Source organism: Bos mutus, chromosome 8 (genome assembly GCF_027580195.1).
Source record: "Bos mutus isolate GX-2022 chromosome 8, NWIPB_WYAK_1.1, whole genome shotgun sequence".
NCBI lineage: Eukaryota > Metazoa > Chordata > Mammalia > Artiodactyla > Bovidae > Bos > Bos mutus.
The window spans coordinates 42887024-42913600 of record NC_091624.1 but is presented as its reverse complement, the minus strand read 5'-3'; the positions used below and the strand labels follow the sequence as shown (position 1 = coordinate 42913600).

Here is a 26577-nt window from a genome sequence, read left to right as displayed (position 1 = left end):
ATTTAAAATATAATTTATGTACCATAAAGCTCTCCCATTTAAAGTGCATAAGTCCGTGTTTTTAGCGTATTTATTCAGTTGTACAACCATCACCATAATGTAATTTTTGAACATTTTTATCACCATCCCCTCCAAAATCATCTCCATTTTCCTGCCTCCCCTAGTCCCCAGCACCAGGCAATCATTAATCTACTCTCTGTCCCTAAGGTTTGCCTATTAGTGGATATTTTATGCAAAGGAAATAATAGGATGTGCGTCTTCTGTGACTGGCTTCTTTCACTTAGCATAACAATACACTTTCAGGCTGTCTGACCTCAACATTCTGCCTCTGAGGATAAAATGTTACTTTGCATTTCTTGATGAGTTTGAGGATTGAGTATAATTTGCATAAGGCAAAAATTAGAAACTAGAGCAAGAGGGCTTTTCTCAACTACATAAGCCAATCCATATTACCAAAGTTATAACACCAGACTGTGCAAGTTCAAGCTGCAGAAAAATGTGTGTCCGTGGGTCCTTAGATTGACATTGTCCAGGAGAATTGGCGGGGGAGTGGGGGAACAAAAAACAAAACAGACACTGCAAGTTACAAACAGGAGCCACCAAAAGAAGTTGGGTATTGCCCAAATGTAGTTTAACAACTTAACTTCCCTTTCTTAGAAAACAGATAATTACAGAGTATTTCACATAAAGCCATAAAAACCTTTGTTTGGTGTTTGTGTAGGGGACCCAGAAGAGCCAGACCCCTTAGGAAAAGCAAATTGCCCTCCTAGAGAAAGTAAAAATTTTCCTTCTGCCCTTTCCCCTTCTTCTCCCTGGCAGAGTTGAATCTCATTACAGTTTGCTCAAATATTTGAAAGTGAATTTAGTACCCTCCCCCCAACTTAAGATTTTATAGCCAATAGGTGATGAGGTTCATTTGCATATTTCCAATCACATAAGCAGCCGTGGAGTGGAAACAGTGTCGGACTCATTTTCTCCTCCCCCACCTCCTCCTCCTCCGAGGAAACCTGCCGCTTCTAGCTCCCCACCCTCCCCTTTAAAGGGTGACTTGCTCTGTGCCAGACCGCTGCTCCAGCCTGCGCCGCCTTGGGTTCAGCGGGTCTACTGTTCTGTCCGCGCTCGCGCCTGGTGCCCTGCATCTCCTACAGAGGGACATCCCCCGAGATGGAGAGCAAGGCCCTACTTCTGCTGGCTCTGAGCGTGTGCCTGCAGAGTCTGACCGTCTCCCGCGGAGGGCTGGTCGCCGCAGACAGTAAGTGCGCGCAGACTCCCCACTTGCAGAATAGGCTCAGTGGCCATTTGCACACGTTGTGAGGATGAGAAGGAAAGAAAGTAGGAAGGGGTTGCGATGCGCACCGAGGACTCTCCTAGCCCGAGCGCTTGCCTCAGAAAGGGTCGCGGGGGTGGGATCTAGAAGGAGCACGGAAGAAATTTTTCCTCCGATCTCTCTGGGGCGGCTTCCAGTACCCCTTTCTCTCTTTCCCGCGCAGTCCTCTCTACTCCGGCTGGGGCTGAGTTCCCTGGAGCCTGGGCTCTACAAGGAAAGGAGCCGGGTAGGTCCGGTAGAGTGTGAGGGGCGGGGCCAGGGAGGAGGGAGGAAGGGCTCTGCCAGCGGTGACCTGCTTTAACCTCTCCTCTTGCAGGGGCCCTGGAATGAAATGAAGGGGGCCAAGGTGACCCTGGGTTGGCCTTGGTCGCAGCTCAGCCCCAGCCAGTGAGAGCGCGAGTAGAAAGTGGCCCCTTCTCCTGGAGAAGCCGGCCTGTGGGGGAGCGGAGGGAGGCACTGACCCCAACTCTGGACACCCCTCCTCTCCACGTGGAGGGACGTGGAGGAGAGGACGCGGAGCGCGAAGTCCTGGGCACGCGGGGTCCTGCACGCACTGGGGCGCCGGGGAAGCTGTCCAGCTTCCACTCTTGTACCCTCGGATTTACTTAGCCGCCAGCAAACCTGGTGAAGGGTTGACCACCGTTCCCCTCACCCCCACCCCCGCCGTAAAAAACGTGGCAGAGCGACCAGCAATCTGACCGCTGACTTGGAGATTGCCAGGTTTGCGCTTGGCTACCCTTACTGTCCTCGGACTGTTCTCGGAGCTGAGCCCGACTCGGGCGCCCTGCCCCGTGGTGCGGTCCGAGCTCTTGGGGCTTCTTGGGCGCCTCGGGGAGGCCACTGGCGGAATCCCAGTCACCGCTCACCAGGGTTAAGGCGTCCAGGCCAGATGTGAGTTTATTGCAGGGAAGAAGAGCGGCCAGCCTGAGACCTGCCCACGATAGAGGCAGCCTGTGTAACTTGAGCCTTGGTTCAGCTAACACACAGCAGAACTAAAAAGGCAGCTGAAGCAAGTCATAAAAAGAGGCAACGTTTTCTTTTCTCTTTGGTGGAATTGCAGTCAGGGCGTGTCTCCTGGATGTGCTTTCAGGCAGCACGTCCTGCAGCGGCTCATTTTATAGTGAAGTTTGACTTTGCTGCTAAGTTTGTCTCTGACTTTGCTATTTCAGCACAGAGTTGTGAAATAACATTTTTTAATTTATTTAAGTTGGAGTAAAATTGCTTTACCATGTTGTGTTAGTTTCTGCTGTATATGAAATAGCATTTTTGATAGGTTAAAAAAAAGGAAAGCTGATAAAAAAATTATCTTTTCTGTCTGATCAGTTTGAGAACACTGGAGGTTCAATTTGTTGTTGTTCAGTCGCTAAGTCATGTCTGACTCTTTGCAACCCCATGGGCTGCAGCACACCAGGCTTCCCTGTCCTTCACCATCTCCTGGAGTTTGCTTATACTCATGTCCGTGGAGTTGGTGATGCCATCCAACCACTTCATCCTCTGTTGTTCCCTTCTCCTACTGCCTTCAGTCTATCCCAGCATTAGGAGAAAGGAGACTCAGGAGACATGGGTTTGATCCCTGGGTCGGGAAAATTCCCTGGAGGAGGGCATGGCAACCCAGCCTGGTATTCTTGCCGGGAAAATCCCATGGATGGTGGAATCCAGCAGCTAGGGTCCGTGGGGTCCCACAGAGTCCTACAGGACTAGAGCGGCTGACCAGACACACAGGCAAACATCTTACGAGGTAGCATGTGCCCCTAGATAGTGTTTTACACTATCTGAGAAAATGGGTGCAACAAACTCCAAATTCTTGTTTCAGAAAGTACATCACGGGATAATGTTACTTAGACCAAAAACACACACAAATAAGTGTCATTCACAGTTTTAAAGTATTTGTCAGACTCCCTGAGAGATTCAGGACCCTAAATTACTGGGCTAGTCAGTGTCACCTCTCTGGATTTTGCTTCCTCAGCCCTAAAATGAGGAATTTAGACCAGACTCAAAATCCTCTTAGACCTTTTAATTCCTTGAATTCCTTAATTAAGGAATTCCTTGAATTCCTTAATTACTCTTCGATGCAAATAGACACAAGTGATTAAGGAATTAAATTGGATTTAATCAATTTAATCAATCTATGTCTTTCCTAGCTATAAATGCTTTGTAAGGGAGGAATCATTTGGAAATGGACTTGAAATTAATCCCCCTCACATCCTTCCTTCCCACTCTAAATCTAACCCCCATCCCCTCTTTATATTATGCTTATCACAGCAACTCTCTGCCCTCTTTCTCCTCCAAACTAATTTAGGTAGGAATGTAAGACATTCCGGAGAAGGCAATGGCACCCCACTCCAGTACTCTTGGCTGGAAAATCCATGGACAGAGGAGCCTGGTAGGCTACAGTCCATGGGGTCTCGAAGAGTCGGACACGACTGAGCGACTTCACTTTCACTTTTCACTTTCATGCATTGGAGAAGGAAATGGCAACCCACTCCAGTGTTCTTGCCTGGAGAATCCCAGGGACAGGGAAGCCTGGTGGGCTGCCATCCATTGGGTCGCACAGAGTTGGACATGACTGAAGCGACTTAGCAGCAGCAGCAGCAGTAAGACATTCAGAGTAGAAAGGAACAAGTGTGAGGAGGGAATGGTAAGTACTACCACCTCTGGGCTCTGACTATACTTCTCAATTTCTACTTCAATTTATACTTCAATTTCTAAGAAAAATATGAGGATATGGGCACTGCCCTCAGGCTCTTTTTTTTCTTGCTGCTGCTGCTGCTGCTAAGTTGCTTCAGTCATGTCCGACTCTGTGTGACTCCCTAGACAGCAGCCCACCAGGTTCCCCCATCCCTGGGATTCTCCAGGCAAGAACACTGGAGTGGGTTGCCATTTCCTTCTCCAATGCATGAAAGTGAAAAGTGAAAGTGAAGTTGCTCAGTCGTGTCTGACTCTTTAGTGACCCCATGGACTGCAGCCTACCAGCCTCCTCTGTTCATGGGATTTTCCAGGCAAAAGTACTGGAGTGGGGTGCCATTGCCTTCTCCGTTTTTCTTAGAGCCACCACAATCTCTGCAAGGCCTTCTTTAGGAAATTTGAAGAGCTCAGTAGCTACAAGTCTGTTTGACTGGCCATAGTGAATTTCTAGGCTAATATCTGAGTTAAACATGAGTGATGACAGCAAAATAGCACATAGCACCTTCAAATGAAGCAGAGCTCAGCAAGAGCATGATTGATTAATGTATGGAAAGGTGGGAGTCAGGCACCAGGGAAGATTTGGCAGTAGGAAATGTTCACTTTCTTTCTGACGATGTATTTTTAGCTCAACCCTCCTCTCTTGCTTTATTTCAGGAGAAATTAGGCTGTAGAGTTTACAGCTGCTATTTTTGCAAACGTTTTTTCCTATAAAATTGGAAAGTAAATCTGCTTGTTAGATAAGCAAGTGCCTTGTCTACATTGGAATGTCTGAAAACTCCAATCAATTCAGTCAGATAACAACACTGATTTTTTCCCCAAACCTTTTTTTGGGGGGGTCAGCATTCTATAGAAGCTGAGTCAATAACTATGACCATCAGCCTCAGAGAAGGGATGAATTACTGATGAAGTTCTTTAGGAGTGTATGTTTGTGTGTGTCAGAGAGGAAAAACAAACAGAGAAAGGAAAGAAGTAAAAACTTTAAGAGAATGGCATTATAACTGAGCTCATATACCTCATGTCTTCACATACATGTTAATCTTATTTATCTGATAACTGTGAACTACCTTTAGAGTCACTTTGCTGGGATGCTCAATGCTCCTTCTACAATGTACCTTCTATAAGTATACCTTTAAAGGGTTTTGACTTGACCTAATTTCATCTCTGTGAGTTATTATCTATGTTAAGGTAACTCCTAGCCTTTGTTGACACACTTTGATTTTTTGTTACTTATTTAGGACTTTAGAGATAAAGATTATATAGTCAAGAAATGCATTGACTTGTAACTTACCTGATGCCCCCAAATCTCTCCTTAGTGCTTGATGAGGACACATCTGATGGTGTGATGTTACTAATATGATGAGTCGAATTCAGCCCTTATAAAGGATTAAACGTTAGACAACTGCCTCTGTAACACACACTATTCTAAGGTGGCTTTACTTCTAAGGGGATCTAGTGAAAGGTCCTTCTACTATCATTTCCATGTATAAGAAACAGTAATTTCCTTAGTAGCAGCTGAGTCAAATCAGTTCATCAGCCAGCCAGGAGCAATCCCCAGTGTATATATTACGATGACTAAACACACTGTTGACCCACAGTCAGGGTCCATCCTTCTCCCTAACTCTTCCTGGCCTAAGTCAGTTGTATGAGGGCTGGTAGAAATTGGGAAACCACACTCATCTTTAGAATGCCAAGACATCCTTAAGGGATTACAAACAACCAGGTATGTGGAAATACCTTTGGTATGTGTCAGAACACCAAGGAGAGGGAAAGACTGATTAAACACCAGCAGCATCTATAATTTCATATGCAGAATAGACAAAGAATTGAAAACATCACATAGCATATAGAGGGGTACTGTTTTCTTGTCAAAGCCTTCATTATGTTTTCTGTAACTTAAAAAAAAAAATCCATGAAAAGAGAAACAGAAGTTTTCAAATACAAATTTTCTTACAAATGTATGAATTTTCTTCTAAATTTCTTTACAAGCTATATAGCCCATAGAAATGATGGTTGTGGGAAATTGGAGCTCTGAGTGATCCATATGACAATCTGGTACAAGAGTTAGAGATTTAATAGACTTTTATTTTTCATAGAAATATACAAATCCTGCCTTAATAATTTCAAAGAATATTCTTAGTCATTTCAAAACCACCAGCAACTCTAGGCCTCCATGTTGCATAATTCTAGAAAAAAAGAGACTAAAAGTGACTGTTATCCTCTGGAGTTATGCAGAGCAATAAGCTTAAATATCAGTTTGGCAACCAGGTGGTGGGTGAGATCTGTCTGCCAGACTGTTCAGGTTATTTCTGCTTTAAAAAGCTTGCTGATCGAACATGTTAAAATAAGACTGTTAAGAAGGGAAACATTAATTATTTGATACAGAGTGATGTGGGTGAAACTAACCTAGTTTGAAATTTTCTAAGGCAGTTTCTAACAATAGAAGAACTTCTTGGGCAAAATCAAAAGTAAATTGCAATACAATTTACTTAAAATGTACTTAAAATGTTTACTGTGATATAGTGTGTACTTCCTACAAATACCCTGTGAAGATTCATCAACATTTAGAAGTATTGTCCAGAGACTCAAAAATAGGCCAAAGTTTTCTTTCTCTCCTGACTCAGTCGGGGCTTAATAATGAAGAGTGTATTCTTTCCATAACCACCTCTGCTGTAGTATTTTAAGCGTCAGCTTTGTGTGGAAGTCTGTGAAGACATAAGTGAGGAAAGAAACATTGGGGGAAAGAATTAATCATAATTCATACATAGCACAGATATTTCTGAACAAATCACTAAAGCAATTTTGAACTGATGTATCTTGCCATGTGGGGAGGAATAATTCCATACAAAATGTTCCCATGCTTCCAACTTTTCTTCTTGTTAAAATTTTAAAAATAATGCTAGTGAAAAGGAAACAGTCTTCCCTCAAACAAGCTTTGTTGTTGTTCGTTTTTGTTGTTCAGTCACTCTGTCTGACTCTCTGTGACCCCAAGAGCTACAGCATGCCAGGCTTCTCTGTGCTTCACTATCTCTTGGAGTTTGGTCAGACTCATGTCCATTGAGTTGGTGATGCCATTCAACTATCTTATCCTCTGCAAAGTGTCAGATACAACTGAGCACTGGAGCACTGTCCACTTTGAGTACCACTGGAGGATCAGCCATTCTCTTGCAATCCACTTATTTTTTTTTTTTTTTACTTTAGAAACAAAAATAGCATTACTGGTATTTGCTTGTGAATCTAAAACACACTAGTCCAGCAAATAAAACAAACCACCCTCTAATTAACCTCCTATCCAATTTTTCCTTTTCAGGGATTACAGGAGGAAAAGATTTTAGAGACATTGAAAGTAAATTTGCTCTCAGGACTCCTGAAGACACAGCTGAGGACACTTGCCACCTCATTCCTGGAGTGACCGAATCTGTGGCTAACTGTCACTTCAACCACAGCAGCAAAACCTTTGTGGTGATCCATGGCTGGACGGTAAGGAAAGCTCTTTAGGAAGGAGTAGACTGGCATGAACTAAGCCTTCTAACAGGCTTGTTGAGAGCCCCGTGATGGGAACCCAGTGATGCCTTTGCTTTAAACTGGAATAAAAACAGTTCTGGCTCAGGTGGGGATTGAGGAATCTAAAGCCACAAGTTGCCTACTATACAGAGTGAAGTAAGTCAGAAAGATAAAAATGCATATATATGGAATCTAGAACGCTGGTACTGATAAAATTATTTGCAGGGCAACAATGGAGATACAGACATAGAGAACACACTTATGCACCTGGGTGAGAGAGGAAGAAGAGGGTGGGATGTATGGAGAGAGTACATGGAAACATACATCACCGTATGTAAAATAGATAGACAATGGGAATTTGCTGTATGACTCAGGGAACTCACGCTAGGCTCTATAACAACCTAGAGGGGTAGGATAGGGAGGGAGGTGGGATGGAGGTTCCAGAGGGAGGGAGCATAGATATACCTATGGCTGATGCATGTTAATGTTTGGCAGAAATCAACACAATACTGTAAAGCAATTATCTTTCAATTAAAAATAAATTTTTTTAAAGTATATAAGAAAAGCCACGAGTTCATGGGAACTTCCTCTGGACAGTGCTAGCCTTCAGTTTACCATGGTGCCTAGCTGTGACCTCAAACTGGCCATTCCCCTAGCCTTTGCTCAAGTACAGAGCAGAGTGTGGGTTAGAGGAACCAGTGGAGACTTGGCGTGATCCTGATTCATCCGGCGCATCACCCAAGTCCTTTCCTAAGGAAGATGACCTGTGAGAGTGAGGAGAGGGCTGGGGTGGAGGGAAGAGACTGTTAGTGTTCTGCTTTGCCATCCTCTAGCTCTGTGACTGGATCCAGCCACTTCTCACCACTGGGCCTCAGTTTACTATCTGTTAAAAAAAATGAATTTAGACTGGACGTCCCTCCTCTCCCAATATTCTCCAACTGTAAACTTTAGGAGCTTTTCTAGAGATGAAAGAGGACTAGCCAGGAACTGTCATGCAAGATGATTAGCAAAGGTGAAAACTGCTTATACTTACTTTTCAAGAATATGAAAATATAGTTCTCTTTAAATATACCAGCTAGTCCCTTTATATGGTATAGTTCTTACTTAACTAGTTTGTTTCCAATATTTTCAATCCTTAATGAACAGATTTTTATAGCTCATTAAAAAGAACTTAGATAAAATTGATGCTTAAAGAAATATTATCTTTCCATTATGTCCAGAGTTTGTGAATGTGGTAATAGATACTTAACTTCAATGAGATGAATCAGCTAATGGTTGCTATTTGTACTCTGATTTTTTTCCTACATAACTTAAGTGCCTTTGTTATTGACAGTGTAGGACAATTGCTATTACTTTTATAAAGATGAAGGAAACAACTAATGGATTTCACAGGGATATTTATCTTAACAAAACACTTCTATTTGCTAGAGTTCAGGTAGTATATTATATATCTTATGATAAAGTTGCATTTTCAAATTTCTGACAGATTTTTTTACATTTTAAGAGGTTTATATTGGAAGATATAATCTTTGGTTATTTTAGACACATTTTGGCTATATTTAGAACTTAGCTTTGGAAAGTAAATCTGCTTGTTAGATAAGCAAGTGCCTTGTCTACATTGGAATGTCTGAAAACTCCAATCAATTCAGTCAGATAACAACACTGATTTTTTTCCCAAACCTTTTTTTGGGGTCAGCATTCTATAGAAGCTGAGTCAATAACTATGACCATCAGCCTCAGAGAAGGGATGAATTACTGATGAAGTTCTTTAGGAGTGTATGTTTGTGTGTGTCAGAGAGGAAAACAAACAGAGAAAGGAAAGAAGTAAAAACTTTAAGAGAATGGCATTATAACTGAGCTCATATACCTCATGTCTTCACATACATGTTAATCTTATTTATCTGATAACTGTGAACTACCTTTAGAGTCACTTTGCTGGGATGCTCAATGCTCCTTCTACAATGTACCTTCTATAAGTATACCTTTAAAGGGTTTTGACTTGACCTAATTTCATCTCTGTGAGTTATTATCTATGTTAAGGTAACTCCTAGCCTTTGTTGACACACTTTGATTTTTTGTTACTTATTTAGGACTTTAGAGATAAAGATTATATAGTCAAGAAATGCATTGACTTGTAACTTACCTGATGCCCCCAAATCTCTCCTTAGTGCTTGATGAGGACACATCTGATGGTGTGATGTTACTAATATGATGAGTCGAATTCAGCCCTTATAAAGGATTAAACGTTAGACAACTGCCTCTGTAACACACACTATTCTAAGGTGGCTTTACTTAAGGGATCTAGTGAAAGGTCCTTCTACTATCATTTCCATGTATAAGAAACAGTAATTTCCTTAGTAGCAGCTGAGTCAAATCAGTTCATCAGCCAGCCAGGAGCAATCCCCAGTGTATATATTACGATGACTAAACACACTGTTGACCCACAGTCAGGGTCCATCCTTCTCCCTAACTCTTCCTGGCCTAAGTCAGTTGTATGAGGGCTGGTAGAAATTGGGAAACCACACTCATCTTTAGAATGCCAAGACATCCTTAAGGGATTACAAACAACCAGGTATGTGGAAATACCTTTGGTATGTGTCAGAACACCAAGGAGAGGGAAAGACTGATTAAACACCAGCAGCATCTATAATTTCATATGCAGAATAGACAAAGAATTGAAAACATCACATAGCATATAGAGGGGTACTGTTTTCTTGTCAAAGCCTTCATTATGTTTTCTGTAACTTAAAAAAAAAAAAATGAAAAAAAGAAAACAGAAGTTTTCAAATACAAATTTTCTTACAAATGTATGAATTTTCTTCTAAATTTCTTTACAAGCTATATAGCCCATAGAAATGATGGTTGTGGGAAATTGGAGCTCTGAGTGATCCATATGACAATCTGGTACAAGAGTTAGAGATTTAATAGACTTTTATTTTTCATAGAAATATACAAATCCTGCCTTAATAATTTCAAAGAATATTCTTAGTCATTTCAAAACCACCAGCAACTCTAGGCCTCCATGTTGCATAATTCTAGAAAAAAAGAGACTAAAAGTGACTGTTATCCTCTGGAGTTATGCAGAGCAATAAGCAAATATCAGTTTGGCAACCAGGTGGTGGGTGAGATCTGTCTGCCAGACTGTTCAGGTTATTTCTGCTTTAAAAAGCTTGCTGATCGAACATGTTAAAATAAGACTGTTAAGAAGGGAAACATTAATTATTTGATACAGAGTGATGTGGGTGAAACTAACCTAGTTTGAAATTTTCTAAGGCAGTTTCTAACAATAGAAGAACTTCTTGGGCAAAATCAAAAGTAAATTGCAATACAATTTACTTAAAATGTACTTAAAATGTTTACTGTGATATAGTGTGTACTTCCTACAAATACCCTGTGAAGATTCATCAACATTTAGAAGTATTGTCCAGAGACTCAAAAAATAGGCCAAAGTTTTCTTTCTCTCTGACTCAGTCGGGCTTAATAATGAAGAGTGTATTCTTTCCATAACCACCTCTGCTGTAGTATTTTAAGCGTCAGCTTTGTGTGGAAGTCTGTGAAGACATAAGTGAGGAAAGAAACATTGGGGAAAAAGAATTAATCATAATTCATACATAGCACAGATATTTCTGAACAAATCACTAAAGCAATTTTGAACTGATGTATCTTGCCATGTGGGGAGGAATAATTCCATACAAAATGTTCCCATGCTTCCAACTTTTCTTCTTGTTAAAATTTTAAAAATAATGCTAGTGAAAAGGAAACAGTCTTCCCTCAAACAAGCTTTGTTGTTGTTCGTTTTTGTTGTTCAGTCACTCTGTCTGACTCTCTGTGACCCCAAGAGCTACAGCATGCCAGGCTTCTCTGTGCTTCACTATCTCTTGGAGTTTGGTCAGACTCATGTCCATTGAGTTGGTGATGCCATTCAACTATCTTATCCTCTGCAAAGTGTCAGATACAACTGAGCACTGGAGCACTGTCCACTTTGAGTACCACTGGAGGATCAGCCATTCTCTTGCAATCCACTTATTTTTTTTTTTTTTTACTTTAGAAACAAAAATAGCATTACTGGTATTTGCTTGTGAATCTAAAACACACTAGTCCAGCAAATAAAACAAACCACCCTCTAATTAACCTCCTATCCAATTTTTCCTTTTCAGGGATTACAGGAGGAAAAGATTTTAGAGACATTGAAAGTAAATTTGCTCTCAGGACTCCTGAAGACACAGCTGAGGACACTTGCCACCTCATTCCTGGAGTGACCGAATCTGTGGCTAACTGTCACTTCAACCACAGCAGCAAAACCTTTGTGGTGATCCATGGCTGGACGGTAAGGAAAGCTCTTTAGGAAGGAGTAGACTGGCATGAACTAAGCCTTCTAACAGGCTTGTTGAGAGCCCGTGATGGGAACAGTGATGCCTTTGCTTTAAACTGGAATAAAAACAGTTCTGGCTCAGGTGGGGATTGAGGAATCTAAAGCCACAAGTTGCCTACTATACAGAGTGAAGTAAGTCAGAAAGATAAAAATGCATATATATGGAATCTAGAACGCTGGTACTGATAAAATTATTTGCAGGGCAACAATGGAGATACAGACATAGAGAACACACTTATGCACCTGGGTGAGAGAGGAAGAAGAGGGTGGGATGTATGGAGAGAGTACATGGAAACATACATCACCGTATGTAAAATAGATAGACAATGGGAATTTGCTGTATGACTCAGGGAACTCACGCTAGGCTCTATAACAACCTAGAGGGGTAGGATAGGGAGGGAGGTGGGATGGAGGTTCCAGAGGGAGGGAGCATAGATATACCTATGGCTGATGCATGTTAATGTTTGGCAGAAATCAACACAATACTGTAAAGCAATTATCTTTCAATTAAAAATAAATTTTTTTAAAGTATATAAGAAAAGCCACGAGTTCATGGGAACTTCCTCTGACAGTGCTAGCCTTCAGTTTACCATGGTGCCTAGCTGTGACCTCAAACTGGCCATTCCCCTAGCCTTTGCTCAAGTATAGAGCAGAGTGTGGGTTAGAGGAACCAGTGGAGACTTGGCGTGATCCTGATTCATCCGGCGCATCACCCAAGTCCTTTCCTAAGGAAGATGACCTGTGAGAGTGAGGAGAGGGCTGGGGTGGAGGGAAGAGACTGTTAGTGTTCTGCTTTGCCATCCTCTAGCTCTGTGACTGGATCCAGCCACTTCTCACCACTGGGCCTCAGTTTACTATCTGTTAAAAAAAATGAATTTAGACTGGACGTCCCTCCTCTCCCAATATTCTCCAACTGTAAACTTTAGGGAGCTTTTCTAGAGATGAAAGAGGACTAGCCAGGGAACTGTCATGCAAGATGATTAGCAAAGGTGAAAACTGCTTATACTTACTTTTCAAGAATATGAAAAATATAGTTCTCTTTAAATATACCAGCTAGTCCCTTTATATGGTATAGTTCTTACTTAACTAGTTTGTTTCCAATATTTTCAATCCTTAATGAACAGATTTTTATAGCTCATTAAAAAGAACTTAGATAAAATTGATGCTTAAAGAAATATTATCTTTCCATTATGTCCAGAGTTTGTGAATGTGGTAATAGATACTTAACTTCAATGAGATGAATCAGCTAATGGTTGCTATTTGTACTCCTGATTTTTTTTCCTACATAACTTAAGTGCCTTTGTTATTGACAGTGTAGGACAATTGCTATTACTTTTATAAAGATGAAGGAAACAACTAATGGATTTCACAGGGATATTTATCTTAACAAAACACTTCTATTTGCTAGAGTTCAGGTAGTATATTATATATCTTATGATAAAGTTGCATTTTCAAATTTCTGACAGATTTTTTTACATTTTAAGAGGTTTATATTGGAAGATATAATCTTTGGTTATTTTAGACACATTTTGGCTATATTTAGAACTTAGCTTTTAATACTTTTCAAAAAAGTTTAAGCTTAACATTCATATGACAGAAATAAATTAAATATCTCAGGTATCTCAACTTGTCCCTGAGAGAATTTTGTAATTTAGGAATTTTTGAAAAATATTTCCTCCTCACACTAAGATGACGTGACTCACCCAGTATCAGTAGATAGTGGTAATTTCTATCATTAACCCCACTGCTTAATAAGACCACTTACATTCTTCACGTGTGTCCTGACATTTCTGAGTGCCTGGGCTCAGAGGCTGGGCCACTGGCTGTGGGACTGAGTTTCGTTGTGCAGAACTAGGTGTTCTGTGCAACAACTCATCTAGGCATTTCAGTGAACAACCTGGTTTCTTCAGTGGGACCACTGGGTGCAGGTAGCAAGGGAGACTTCAAGTGCAGCTGTGTGCCTGTGCTGCTGCTGCTGCTAAGTCGCTTCAGTCGTGTCCAACTCTGTGCTACCCCATAGACTGCAGCCCACCAGGCTCCCCCGTCCCTGGGATTCTCCAGGCAAGAACACTGGAGTGGGTTGCCATTTCCCTCTCCAATGCATGAAAGTGAAAAGTGAAAGTGAAGTCTCTCAGTCATGTCTGACTCTTTAGCGACCCCATGGACTGCAGCCCACCAGGCTCCTCTTTCCATGGGATTTTCCAGGCAAGAGTACTGGAGTGGGGTGCCATTGCCTTCTCCGTTTGTGCCTGTGAATCAAAGCTATTAAAAATTAGTACTGGTTTAAGGAAACTGAGAAGGAAAAAAGCTAGGAAATATTACCTTTTTGGAACTGAAGAAGGTGAGTCCTTGTCTTCCAGTCCTTTGTTGGGTTGTTGTTACTGTTCAGTCACTCAGTCATGTCTGACTCTTTGTGACCGCATGGATTGTAGCATGACAGGCTTACCTGTCCTTCAATATCTCCCAGAGATTGCTCAAACTCATGTCCATCAAGTCGGTGGTACCATCCAATCATCTCATTCTCTGTCGTCCCCTTCTTTTCCTGCCTTCAATCTTTCACAACATCAGGGTCTTTTCTAATGAGTGGTCTTTGTCTTCACATCAGGTGGCCAAAGTATTGGAGCTTCAGCTTCAGCATCAGTCCTTCCAATGAATATTCAGGACTGATTTCCTTTAGGATTGATTGGTTGGATCTCCTTTCAGTCCAAGGGACTCTCAAGTGTCTTCCCCAACACCACAGTTCAAAAACATCAGTTCTTCAGCACTCAACCTTCTTTATAGCCCAACTCTCACATTCATACATGACTTCTGGAAAAACTGTAGCTTTGACTAGACAGACCTTTGTTGGCCAAGTAATGGCTCTGCTTTTTAATATGCTTCTAGGTTGATCATAGCTTTTCTTCCAAGGAACAAGTGTCTTTTAATTTCATGGCTACAGTCGCCATCTGCGGTGATTTTTGAGCCCAAGAAAATAGTTTGCCATTGTTTCCCCATCTATTTGCCACAAAGTGATCGGACTGGATGCCATAATCTTTGTTTTTTGAATGTTGAGTTTAAGCCAGCTTTTTCACTCTTCTCTTTCACCTTCATCAAGAGGCTCTTTAGTTCCTCTTTGCTTTCTGCCATAAGGGTGGTGTCATCTGCATATCTGAGGTTATTGATATTTTTGTTGGGGGTTGGGGGTTCCTTGGTGGCTCAGAGGTTAAAGCGTCTGCCTGCAATGCGGGAGACCTGGATTCGATCCCTGGGTTGGGAAGATCCCCTGGAGAAGGAAATGGCAACCCACTATAGTATTCTTGCCTGGAGAATCCCATGGACGGAGGAGCCTGGTGGGCTACAGTCCACGGGGTTGCAAAGAGTCGGACACGACTGAGCAATTTCACTTCACATCACTTCACTTCACTTCACTTATAGAAGAGTCTTATGTTAAATTTTAAAAAGAAAGGATAAGATTGTTAGGCAGTTACTAAAATTATCAGTCGCTGAAGTATTAGTCGCTGTAGGGGTAGGTTGAGTTCCTTGCCCTTTGACAGATTGCCCAACTCAGAAGCACTGATAGTACAGAAAAAATTTATAATAGGGGGTGAGAGAAAATAAGATTTTCCTGCCTTATCTGAGGTAAGCTTCTCAGCCATTTAAGGGTATGGTACTAAGTGAGGAGGTTCTGCAGCTTTGTCATGAGAAACCCAAGGGAATGCTTAGCATGCAGGGTGCCCAGGACACTTCCCAGGAGGCAGTGCAGCCACAGATGTCCTGGAGCTTGGCCACCTGCTTGTGTTTAAGTACAGGGTTCTCATTGTGATGTTGGCGCTCCTCACCACCGGCTAAAAGGAGGAGTGATTAGCATTGTGTTCTGGAGAAATGACATCATCCTCTCTGGAAAGGCAGCTGCAAATGGTGGTTACCCTTCAACTTCCAAGAGAGGAGAAAGATGGAGCAGGACCAATTCTTTAGGGTTTTATGCTGGGCGGGCATTGCATCTGCTTCTTCCAAAGACTCAGGCTTTGCACCCTGACTGAAAGCAGCCACACAGAGATGTGTTCATAGAAGATTCCAACATGTTCCTAGTGATCTCACATCACCTTTGTGCTTTTTTGGCTTTGCTTTCTCTTTGTGCTTGAGATAGCTTATCAGTTCAGTTCAGTCACTCAATCATGTCTGATTCTATGATCCCATGGACTGCAGCATGCCACGTTTCCCTGTCCACCACCAACTCCCAGAGCTTGTTCAAACTCATGTCCTTCAAGTCAGTGATGCCATCCAACCATCTCTGTCAGCCCCTACTCCTCCTGACTTCAATCTTTCCTGTCATCCGGGTCTTTTCCAATGAGTCAATTCTTCTCATTGGGTAGCGAAAGTATTGTAGTTTTACCTTCAGCATCAGTCCTTCCAATGAATATTAAGGACTGATTTCCTTTAGGATGGACTGGTTGGATCTCCTTGCAGTCCAAGGGACTCTCAAGAGTCTTCTCCAACACCACAGTTCAAAAGCATCAATTCTTCGGTGCTCATCTTTTTTATAGTCCAACTCTCACATCCATACATGACTACTGGAAAAACCATAGCTTTGACTAGACAGACCTTTGTCATCAAAGTAATGTCTCTGCTTTTTAATATGCTGTCTATGTCGGTCATAGCTTTTCCTCCAAGGAGCAAGTATCTTTTAATTTCATGGCTGCAGTCACCATCTGCAGTGATTTTGGAGCCCAAGAAAATAAAGTCTGTCACTGTTTCCATATAGCTTATAGAGCGGACATTGTATCACTGCAAGTAGATTGGGAACCAAAGTGGTCACAAGAAGACATTTAGGAGTGGAGAGTAACTTCCAGATCATCTGATCCCTTTGTTTCATAGGTGCCCTGGTAAGGTTAAAACAGTGCCTGTGTTCATAGACGTAATTAGGGGAAGAACTTGGATTGGAACCAACATCTCCTGAGTCCCAGGCTTGCTTTTTCCTTCCACAAAGCACAGCAATGTGGTGAAAATTTGTCCACTTTGTTAGTGTCAGGCGTGAATCGAGAGTTCATGTTTTAATGTTTTATCCTACAAAATAGATTAAACGGAATGGAATTATATGGCTGATTAATGTTGATATATTGCAGAAAACAACACAATATTAAGAAGCAATTATCTTCCAATTACAAAATAAATAAATTTTTAAAAAGAAAACAAATACAAATACAAATAATAAAGGAAGCAGATCTGAAAGGACCCACCATCTAAGATCAAAGTTTCAAACAAAGTCCCTTGGTTTGGGAATTCAAGAGTCTTATTTTTTTCTATTGGCGTTTACTCTAAGAAGAATACAGGTTTTACAGATTTCCCCTTAAAAGCAGCCTAAGACATTTATTTCAGAATCTTCTTTGTCTGCTGAGTCACAACCTTTACTAGGGCTACGGTATGATCAGCTCTCAGGTTGTATTAGGGGTGGGTAGATTTAAAACAGGTTGTTGCTATGTATAGGCTCCTGGCGGGATGGCATGGAATTTTGTCATCTATGTTTTTTTTAATGTGTTCGATTATTTAAAAATAAGCATATTTGCCAAGATGTTCAGGGTCTCCTCTTTGATGGCATAAATCTTTTCACTTTGAATTTGGGGGCCTTTATCAACAAGAAGTAAAGAATTACAGATGGCAGTTTGCTTATCTCCAAAACAAGACCAATCTCATAATTTTGGAAATTTGATAATTAAACCTCATTAATTTGCACTCTGATAATCAAGAATTTGAAAGGATGGTGAACAAGTCTGAGCTGAAACTAATAATTTTCTAATGTATTAAGAGATTGCTAAATAAAATTATCTTCTGTTAGAATAGTATGTTTAAAACTATTTTTCTTCACTATCACATCAAATTTTGTATGTAAATAACCCTTTATAAGAATAAAGGTATGGAATCTAGAAAGACAGCAATGATGACAATCCTACTTGCAGGGCAGCAAAGGCAACACAGACAGCAAGAAGAAACTTTTGGACACAGTGGGGAAATGAGAGGGTGGGATGATTTGAGAGAAAAGCATTTAAACATATACATTACCATATGTAGAACAGATAGCCAGTGAGAGTTTGATGTATGACACGAGGAACCCAAAGCCAGTGCTCTGTGACAACCTAGAGCAGTGTGATGGGGAGAGAGGTGGGAGGGTTCAAAGCAGGGGGACCTATATTTACCTACGACTGATTCATGTTGGTGTATGGTAGAAGCCAACATAATATTGTAAAGTAGTTATCCTCTAATTAAAAATTTAAAAAAGAAAATGAAAAAAAAGAATAAAAGGTACTCACATTCCCCAAAATATTTCTGTTGGGAAATATTTATTAACCCATTTGAAAGTATTTAAACTAAATTTCTTTTAAAATAGTCCATCATTCTACTGTAAATTTTAACTTATTCAGGTTGATCTTTCCTTTCAATACTATAAATTATTGAAGTTTTACTGATGAGCCATGGGCTTCCTATGGATTTTCCCCCCCCATTTAATGTATGGGGTTGACATATGTATCTATTAATACAACAAGTTTTAGGTGGGCATTTTAAGGATGCTTGTATCATCCTCTTCAGGTGACAGGAATGTATGAGAGTTGGGTGCCAAAACTCGTGGCTGCCTTGTACAAGAGGGAACCGGACTCCAACGTCATCGTGGTGGACTGGCTGTCACGGGCCCAGCAGCATTATCCAGTGTCTGCAGGGTACACCAAGCTGGTGGGACAGGATGTGGCCAAGTTTATGAACTGGATGGCGGTAAGACTGGGGGAAGGAGCCTTGTATATCCAAAACAGACCAGTTGGCTAGAGCTGAACTAACGACCGGTTTTTGTTCCTTTGTGGTAAAAAAGAGAAAGTGTCAGTCACTCAGTCGTGTCTGACTCTTTGTGATCCTATGGACTGCAGCCTGCCAGGCTCCTCTGTCCATGGGATTCTCCAGGCAAGAATACTGGAGTGGGTTGCCATGCCTTCCTCCAGGGGATCTTCCCGACTCAGGCATCGAATCTGGGTATCCCACATTGTAGGCAGATTCTTTACCATCTGGGCCACCAGGGAAGCCCTTTATTCTTATACATTTAGACATAGATATTTTTTGGGTCAACTCATATCTTCAGAATAAGCATAGTCATTATTTTTTTCAGCTAAAAGTAGCATTATGATAAAAATGATAAAGCTATAAAACCCATAAAGCATAGTTCTGCCCTGCACTGTCCTTTGATATTTTCATGGTGAATAGATTTGCTGAGACCAAGAACTAAGTGGGCAGAACAGACAAAAGCTTGTTATTTCAGGGCAGAGGAAAGATGTCATGTTCAGCCAAATCCTTCCCTACCAGTTGGCTGGCACATGGAAATTTTATCCAGGCTTTGACCTGTTAGAATATCAATCTTTGATGAAAATTTTAATATTACTTATTTCTTAGTGTGGATTAAAGATCTGGATTTTTGTTGAGAGTTGGAGGAGTGAAGGAGATGAGCTAGGGGAAAAAAATGGCAGGAAAAGTGTGTAGGATATGAAGTAGCTGAGGATCAGGAGCTTTATTCACTCTGACTCTCTGAGGTCATCCTTTGAAAATTACCTTTGGAAAGTATCTTGGGGTTGAAATGAAGATAATACTCTCACAGGCCATTATTTAAGCCAGGTACTTAAAAATAAGCTCTGTTTATTGAATCGATCATTAAAAGATAAAAGTTCTTTTCTTGACTCTTTTGCTAACCAGGAGAGTGAACTTGGGCAAATCAGATCACATTCCTGGAACTCAGACTTCTCATCTGTTGAATGAGGAGGCTGGCCCATATGTGTCCCATCCTTTGTAATAGTTTCTGATTTTAAGTCATTGCTTGAGTAACCTTAAATAATAAAGTAACACAGGGTATTTGAGTAGAAAGTGATGAGTTAAATATATATCTGTATGTGTATGTCTATATATATATAAAAATACCTATATATAAATATGGTGCTCAGTTGCTTAGTCATGTCCAACTCTTTGTAACCCCATGGACTGTAGCCTGCCAGGCTTCTCTGCCCAGGGAATGTTCTGGGCAAGAGTACTGGAGTGGGTTGCCATTTCCTTCTCCAGAGGATCTTCCCCACCCAGGGATCGAACCCAGGTCTCCCACATTGCAGGCAGACACTTTACCATCTGAGCCACCAGGGAATCTCATATATATATATAAATACCATATATAAATATGGTGCTCAGTCGCTTAATCATGTCCAACTCTTTGTAACCCCATGGACTGTAGCCTGCCAGGCTCCTCGGCCCATGGAATGTTCTGGGCAAGAATACTGGAGTGGGTTGCCATTTCTTACTCCAATATATAAATATACACTTATACATATATTTTCAGATGTATGGAAATTCATGTTTCCATACATTTCTATTTCAGACATTTGGAAAACTCTAATTTAAATATTAGTAAGGAAAGAGAAAATCTCAACAATATAGTCTATGTTCCTCTTACCTATAACAAGAAATTAAAATAAATAGAGTTAGGTTTCAGTATTGCCCCTATTTTGAAAATGATATTTATTTATTTGAAACACTATTCAACTTTTATTTCTTTTAGCATTGATATTTTGCAAAGAACTATAAAACTCCTTTTTCTGTTCGTCTTCCAAAGGATGAATTTAACTATCCCCTGGGCAATGTGCATCTCTTGGGATACAGCCTTGGGGCCCATGCTGCTGGTATTGCAGGAAGTCTGACCAATAAGAAGGTCAACAGGATAACCGGTAAGAAAGCAGTGCCATTTTCTTTTAAAATAAAAGAACTGCATTGCCTGTTGCTCTGAAAGAGAATCAGGATGCTTGTCAAACAAGCATATGTGTGTTACCCTCCTGGGTATGCCTGGCCATTTGATTATCACATGGGAAGGCTCTTTTTCTGGAATAAAATAAAATTCAGACCCTTGCTCTCATGGGCTCACCATCTACTGGCAGAAGAAGAGAAACGATGCAGAGTTAAACACAGAACGCCCAGTGGCATCTCAGAAACAAACCTTTGCTCTGTGCAATGATAGTGTATGCACACATATCTGTCACCTCTCACATCAATACTGGAGAGAAAGAAAAAGGACCCGCACCAGAGGCCATTTGGAAAAAGGAGACCTGTCATCCAGGCCAATGGCAATAGATAGTTTGGCCTGTGTAGAGAGGAAGAAAGAGCCCAACACTATTTACAAGCCTTCTAACCAGGCACAGAAATAATTTACAAAAGGGAATCAAGTCATCCTGTGTGAAAATTGTTATTTAATGATTAGTTTGAAAAATTCAAATTTTATTTGAAGAAGAGATAAGCCTTCTCTTATGAATCTCAGTAATTTAAAACTCAGTCAATACAGAATTGGAGCTGATAACAATCTGTAACTGCCAGTTACATTCAAATGATGAGCAATGGAATGCTAAGATGATACTGATGGAGACTAAAACTAATGGGAATTTAAAAATCTCTGAGTGACTTCCCTGGTGGTCTAGTGGTTAAGAATTCACCTCACATGAAGGGAACACAGGTTCCATCTCTCCTTGGGGAGCTAAGATCCCACGTGTGGTGGAGCAACTAAGCCCACATACGTCAACTAGAGAATTCATGCAGCCCAAAGGAAAGTTCCCATGTGATAAAAAGAAAAATCCCACATGCACAACTAAGACCTCATGCAGCCAAATATATAAATAAATAAAAATCTTTGAGGACTTTTTGTTTTCCCTCTAAGGCTTAGATCCAGCTGGACCTAACTTCGAGTATGCAGAAGCTCCAAGTCGCCTTTCTCCTGATGATGCGGAATTTGTAGACGTTTTACACACATTCACCAGGGGGTCACCAGGTCGAAGTATCGGAATCCAGAAACCAGTAGGGCATGTGGACATTTACCCTAACGGAGGCACTTTCCAACCAGGATGTAACATTGGGGAAGCTCTCCGTGTGATTGCAGAGAGAGGCCTTGGAGGTAAATATAATTCAGAAGTTAACTAAATGTAGTTGTTGTCTTAACTCTTACTGACCAAGTGCCCTACCATTCTCCTCAAGTACATAGTTTGAATATACATCTAGCCAAGATGTGTTTTTGAAGAAGTCTGTCACATTTTAGCATGCTCACCTTGGAGCCTCAATACTTCCTGGGGTCAGATAGACATTTCATCTTGTATTATATTGTAAGCTGCACTGAGTACTGCACTTGCAGTAATAAAAGGGAAAAACAAACAAACAGTGAGATGGCAAGAAAACTGCCTTGCCTTTGAAAAAGTATTGTCTTGCTACACATTAAACTTTGAATACAGTGCAAAACCAGTAGAGTTATTTTTAATTCTACTAAAAGTAAAGGACATGTCAATTAGTCCAAATTTCTTTTGCCAGCCTTTTAAAGAGATGTACAAATCACCATTCCCGAACAATAAATATTCCAACTTTTTAAGAAGAAAATACAGTTTAATATTAGTTTTTAATGTTGAATAATCATGTTAGTGTGTGTTAATTTTATGATTTGTTTTAACAGACCTTTGCATACCTTGTGGACAATGGGACCTACCTATAACCAATATACTCTGGTGTTTTGGGCCTATGTTATAGAATTTATAGCATAATGTTACTAATTTTAATCTGTAAAAAAGCTTATGATAAAAAGCTGTACTTTTATGACATTGCTGATTATTTCTATAATTCTATAATTCTATAATTATAGAAATATAGAAATAATACATTTTATAATTATAGAAATTATAGAAATAATTATTAAGTCTATTATTTCTATAATTTAATGTAAAAATCATGAACAGTGACACACTCCTCAATTATTCATAGTATCTATGATAAAATGCTGTTAATATGGCAATTATACCTATGATGTGGTTTCTAGGGGTATACTTCCAGAAGCATCTAGAGGTATTATATACTTTCAATATAAGCAAAAGGTGTGATGAACTGGGGGAAATCAACTTCTATCTTGGATGTCCTTATTACAGCTTCATAAACATACTCACAAATATAAGACAGCAGAAGCATCTAAAGTTCCTGATAAAATTGGCAGCTTTAACACTCTTGGGGTAGGGAAGAAGCTGTTATCAAGAGTGCCTCCTTAAATAGGACCTACAATCAAGGAGATCATTTTGTTCTAACACCACATCTCAGCTATATTAGACATGCAAGATGAAACACTCATTGTGAACTGTCACAGAGTTGAAATGTTCCTTGTGTCTCTTTTTCCCCAGATGTGGATCAGCTAGTGAAGTGCTCCCATGAGCGTTCCGTTCATCTCTTCATTGACTCTCTGTTGAATGAAGAAAATCCAAGTAAGGCCTACCGGTGCAATTCCAAAGAAGCCTTTGAGAAAGGTCTCTGCCTGAGCTGCAGAAAGAACCGTTGCAACAACATGGGCTACGAGATCAACAAGGTCAGAGCCAAAAGAAGCAGCAAGATGTACCTGAAGACTCGTTCTCAGATGCCTTACAAAGGTAGGCTGGAGACTGTTGTAAATAGGAAAATGGATTTGATCCTATTTTTTTTTATTATCATGCTTGTTGCATCACATGTACTGATTTTGTCCATTGCAATAGAGATGATAAAACAATGTTGCTAAGTTCTGAGCCCTCATTTGTGTTTCTGTTGGTAGAGAGGAAGTTGCACTAATCCATGTTGCTGGAGTTCCTAATTCCCACTGCTAGTAAGGCCCAGGGCACAACAGCACCACCCTGTGCATCAGTTCTGCCTGCCACCATCCTCTGTGCTTGTGCCCATTAGCATGGGTCACCACATTAGTACCAGGCTCTGAGTTCATTTGAAACCATTCATACACAGTCATCAAACTATGGCCCTTGAACCAATTCCAGCCCATCATCTGCTTCTTTAAAAAAAACTTTTGTTAGAATGTAACCACATTAATTTATTTCTGTATTGACTAAGGCTGCTTTCATGCCTCCATGGCAGAGTTGAGTGGTTGAGACAGAGACTATGTGGCCCGCAAAACCTAAACTCTTTACTCTCATCCTTTGCAGAAAAAGGATGCCAACTCCTAAAATCTGCTTTGGGGCTTCCCAGGTGGCTCAGCGGTAAAGAATCTGACTACAATACAGGAGACACAGGTTCAATCCCTGGGTTGGGAAGATCTCCTGCAGAAGGAAATAGCAACCCACTCCAGTATACTTGCCTGGAGAATCCCATGGACAGAGGAGCCTGGTGGGCTGCAGTCCATGGGGTCAAAAAAGAGTTGGACACAACTGAACTACTAAACAACAAAGTCTGCTTTAAGTGAAGGCAGGAACCACCTGTATTTGAAAATAGAACTAGTCTTGAGAAGGAGGAATATACCAAACCTTCTAAGATACTCCCATTTTGTTACGAATCTGAGTCTCCTGCATTGCAGGCAGATTCTTTACCATCTGAGTTGCTTAGGAAGCCCAGTACCCGATCAAAGATGATTACTTTCTGGATCTGCTTACCAAGTCAGATATACCTGGATTCTTCCTATCCACTAGAACCACACTCTTCTGCAAGGAAGTAGAATTCAAAGCCTGAATATTCTAGTAGTAAGCACTGTACAGATATGAAGCAATCTTTCTGAGTCACATTTATAGTCATGTATGAATGCTTCCTGTTGATCACTAGTAAGATGCAGTCTGCTGTTGAGAGTGCCTGCTTGTTTGTGCTGCAGTGTTTCCATAAAGACTGATAAGAGCTTGTTCTGATTTTCTCTCTACAGTCTTCCATTACCAAGTAAAGATACATTTTTCTGGAACTGAGAGTAATACATACACCAACCAGGCCTTCGAGATCTCTCTGTATGGCACTGTGGCTGAGAGCGAGAACATCCCTTTTACCCTGTGAGTAGCCACAGAATTTTACCTTCAGCATGGGGGCTTATCATGGCACTGTTACCTGCCCTGACCGTCAGTCTGAGGAACAGAAAGGGCATAGGATAACAGGCCCCAACCTTTTTGTCACCAGGGACCTATTTTGTGGAAGACAATTTTTCCACGGACTGGGAGATGGGGGATGGTTTCAGGATGATTCAAGCGCATTACATGAATTGTGCGCTTGATTATTATTATTACATCAGCTCCACCTGATATTATCAGGCATTAGATCCCAGACCCCTGGCATAGGACTCCTAAAAACAGGTGTACTCAATAGGAAATTTTTTTAAAACCTTTAAATTTTTTAAAAGGCAAAAGATGTTCATTACAGTGGTACCCATAATAGCATAAATTAGAAGCAAAGTAAGTGTCCAAAACTGAGGCAATGGTTAAGTGAATTGTGGTTCAACAAATCAATAAAATCAACCTAGCCTCTAAAAAGTGTAGTTATAGAAAACTAGGTAAAGCATGTTAAAAAGTGGAAGGTAAAACATGAAGTGAATAAAGAAAAAATAGAGAATTGCATGTACACTATGATTGTGACAAAGGAAGGAAATATATGAAAATGAAAATAATATCTCTAAATGATGGACTTATGAATTTTTCTCTTAGGAATTCTATTACATAATTCATATTGTTAGGATAAAATTTGGAATACTTTAAAAGGGTGTAGCCATCTTTCAAAATATGCTAAGTGCCATGGACATTCATCTTGTGTATTTTGTTGGACATTTTTTGCATTTTTAAAATATTCCCCAAACAATAAAGCTATTTACCTTTTAGGAAGAAGAAAAAGGGAAAGAATTCTGATTTTCAGAACTAACCAAATATGTTGATCTTTTATTCAGGCCTGAAGTTTCCACAAATAAGACATACTCCTTTCTACTTTACACGGAGGTGGATATTGGAGAATTGCTAATGTTGAAACTCAAATGGATTAGCGATTCCTACTTCAGCTGGTCCAACTGGTGGAGCAGCCCCGGCTTTGATATTGGGAAGATCAGAGTAAAGGCAGGAGAGACTCAAAAAAAGTAATTAATTTTTCTCCATTCACTTCCGATTCACTCAAATGTCTTTACCTAGAAATAGTATTTCTGGAGCCTCCAACATTCAGGTGAAACTTTAGTAGGCTTTGTTTTTAAAACTATATACCTATACCCACGGATTGAACCCAGCTCTCCTGCATTGTAGGCAGATTCTTTACCTTCTGAGCCACCAAGGAAGCCCCATTCAGTATAAAAGTTTTAAATCCTCTGAGGCTCTCTTTGCAATTCATTTAAAACTATATACCTATAAAATTATTATTATTATTTTTAAGAGTATTATTTTATTATTATACTAGAGAAGTAATGGTATTTCTGCATTTCATGGAAAGAAAACATAAACTGATTTGCCACAATCATTGAGTAAAGCTGAGATTAGAAGTCAAAAATTTCGACTTCTCATTTAACATTGATTCCTGCAAGCACAAAACAGTTATGCAGAGAACCTTAGTGATGCCACTGGGACATTCAGAGATTAAAACCAACCTCTTAGGACTTCCCTGGCAGTTCAGTTGTTAAGATTGGAAGTTTCCACTGCAGCGGGTATGGGTTTAGTCCCTGGTTGGGGAGCTAACCCACATGCCAAGAGAAATAGCCAAATATTTTTTTTTAATAAAATAAAAACCAACCTCTTCAAGAAGGATGAGATTCCAAGATAATCTCATCCTCTCTCCCCACCCAAATCCACATAGATCTATAAAATGAATTGCATGGAGAGCCTCAGAGGATTTAAAACTTTTACACTGAATGGGGCCTCCTTGGTGGCTCAGAAGGTAAAGAATCGGCCTACAGTGCAGGAGACCTGGGTTCAATCCATGG

The 26577-nt window shown here is 40.5% G+C and overlaps 1 protein-coding gene and 1 long non-coding RNA gene across 2 annotated transcripts in view; one reads left to right on the top strand and one right to left on the bottom strand.

Moving 5' to 3' along the window:
* Positions 1-975: 975 nt before the first annotated feature.
* Positions 976-26577, top strand: part of LPL (lipoprotein lipase) — a 30470-nt gene continuing 4868 nt past the window's right edge. The window contains exons 1-8 of the mRNA XM_005902303.2: positions 976-1252; positions 7320-7489; positions 18447-18626; positions 20494-20605; positions 21583-21816; positions 23075-23317; positions 24562-24682; positions 25564-25746. Of these exons, the coding sequence (XP_005902365.2) occupies positions 1165-1252; positions 7320-7489; positions 18447-18626; positions 20494-20605; positions 21583-21816; positions 23075-23317; positions 24562-24682; positions 25564-25746 (1331 nt within the window). The 5' untranslated portion in view covers positions 976-1164. The remainder of the gene's footprint in view (positions 1253-7319; positions 7490-18446; positions 18627-20493; positions 20606-21582; positions 21817-23074; positions 23318-24561; positions 24683-25563; positions 25747-26577) is intronic.
* LOC138988880 (uncharacterized) overlaps positions 16085-26577 on the bottom strand; it is a 69783-nt gene continuing 59290 nt past the window's right edge. Inside the window, exon 4 of the long non-coding RNA XR_011465106.1 lies at positions 16085-16928. This is a non-coding gene — a long non-coding RNA (uncharacterized lncRNA). The remainder of the gene's footprint in view (positions 16929-26577) is intronic.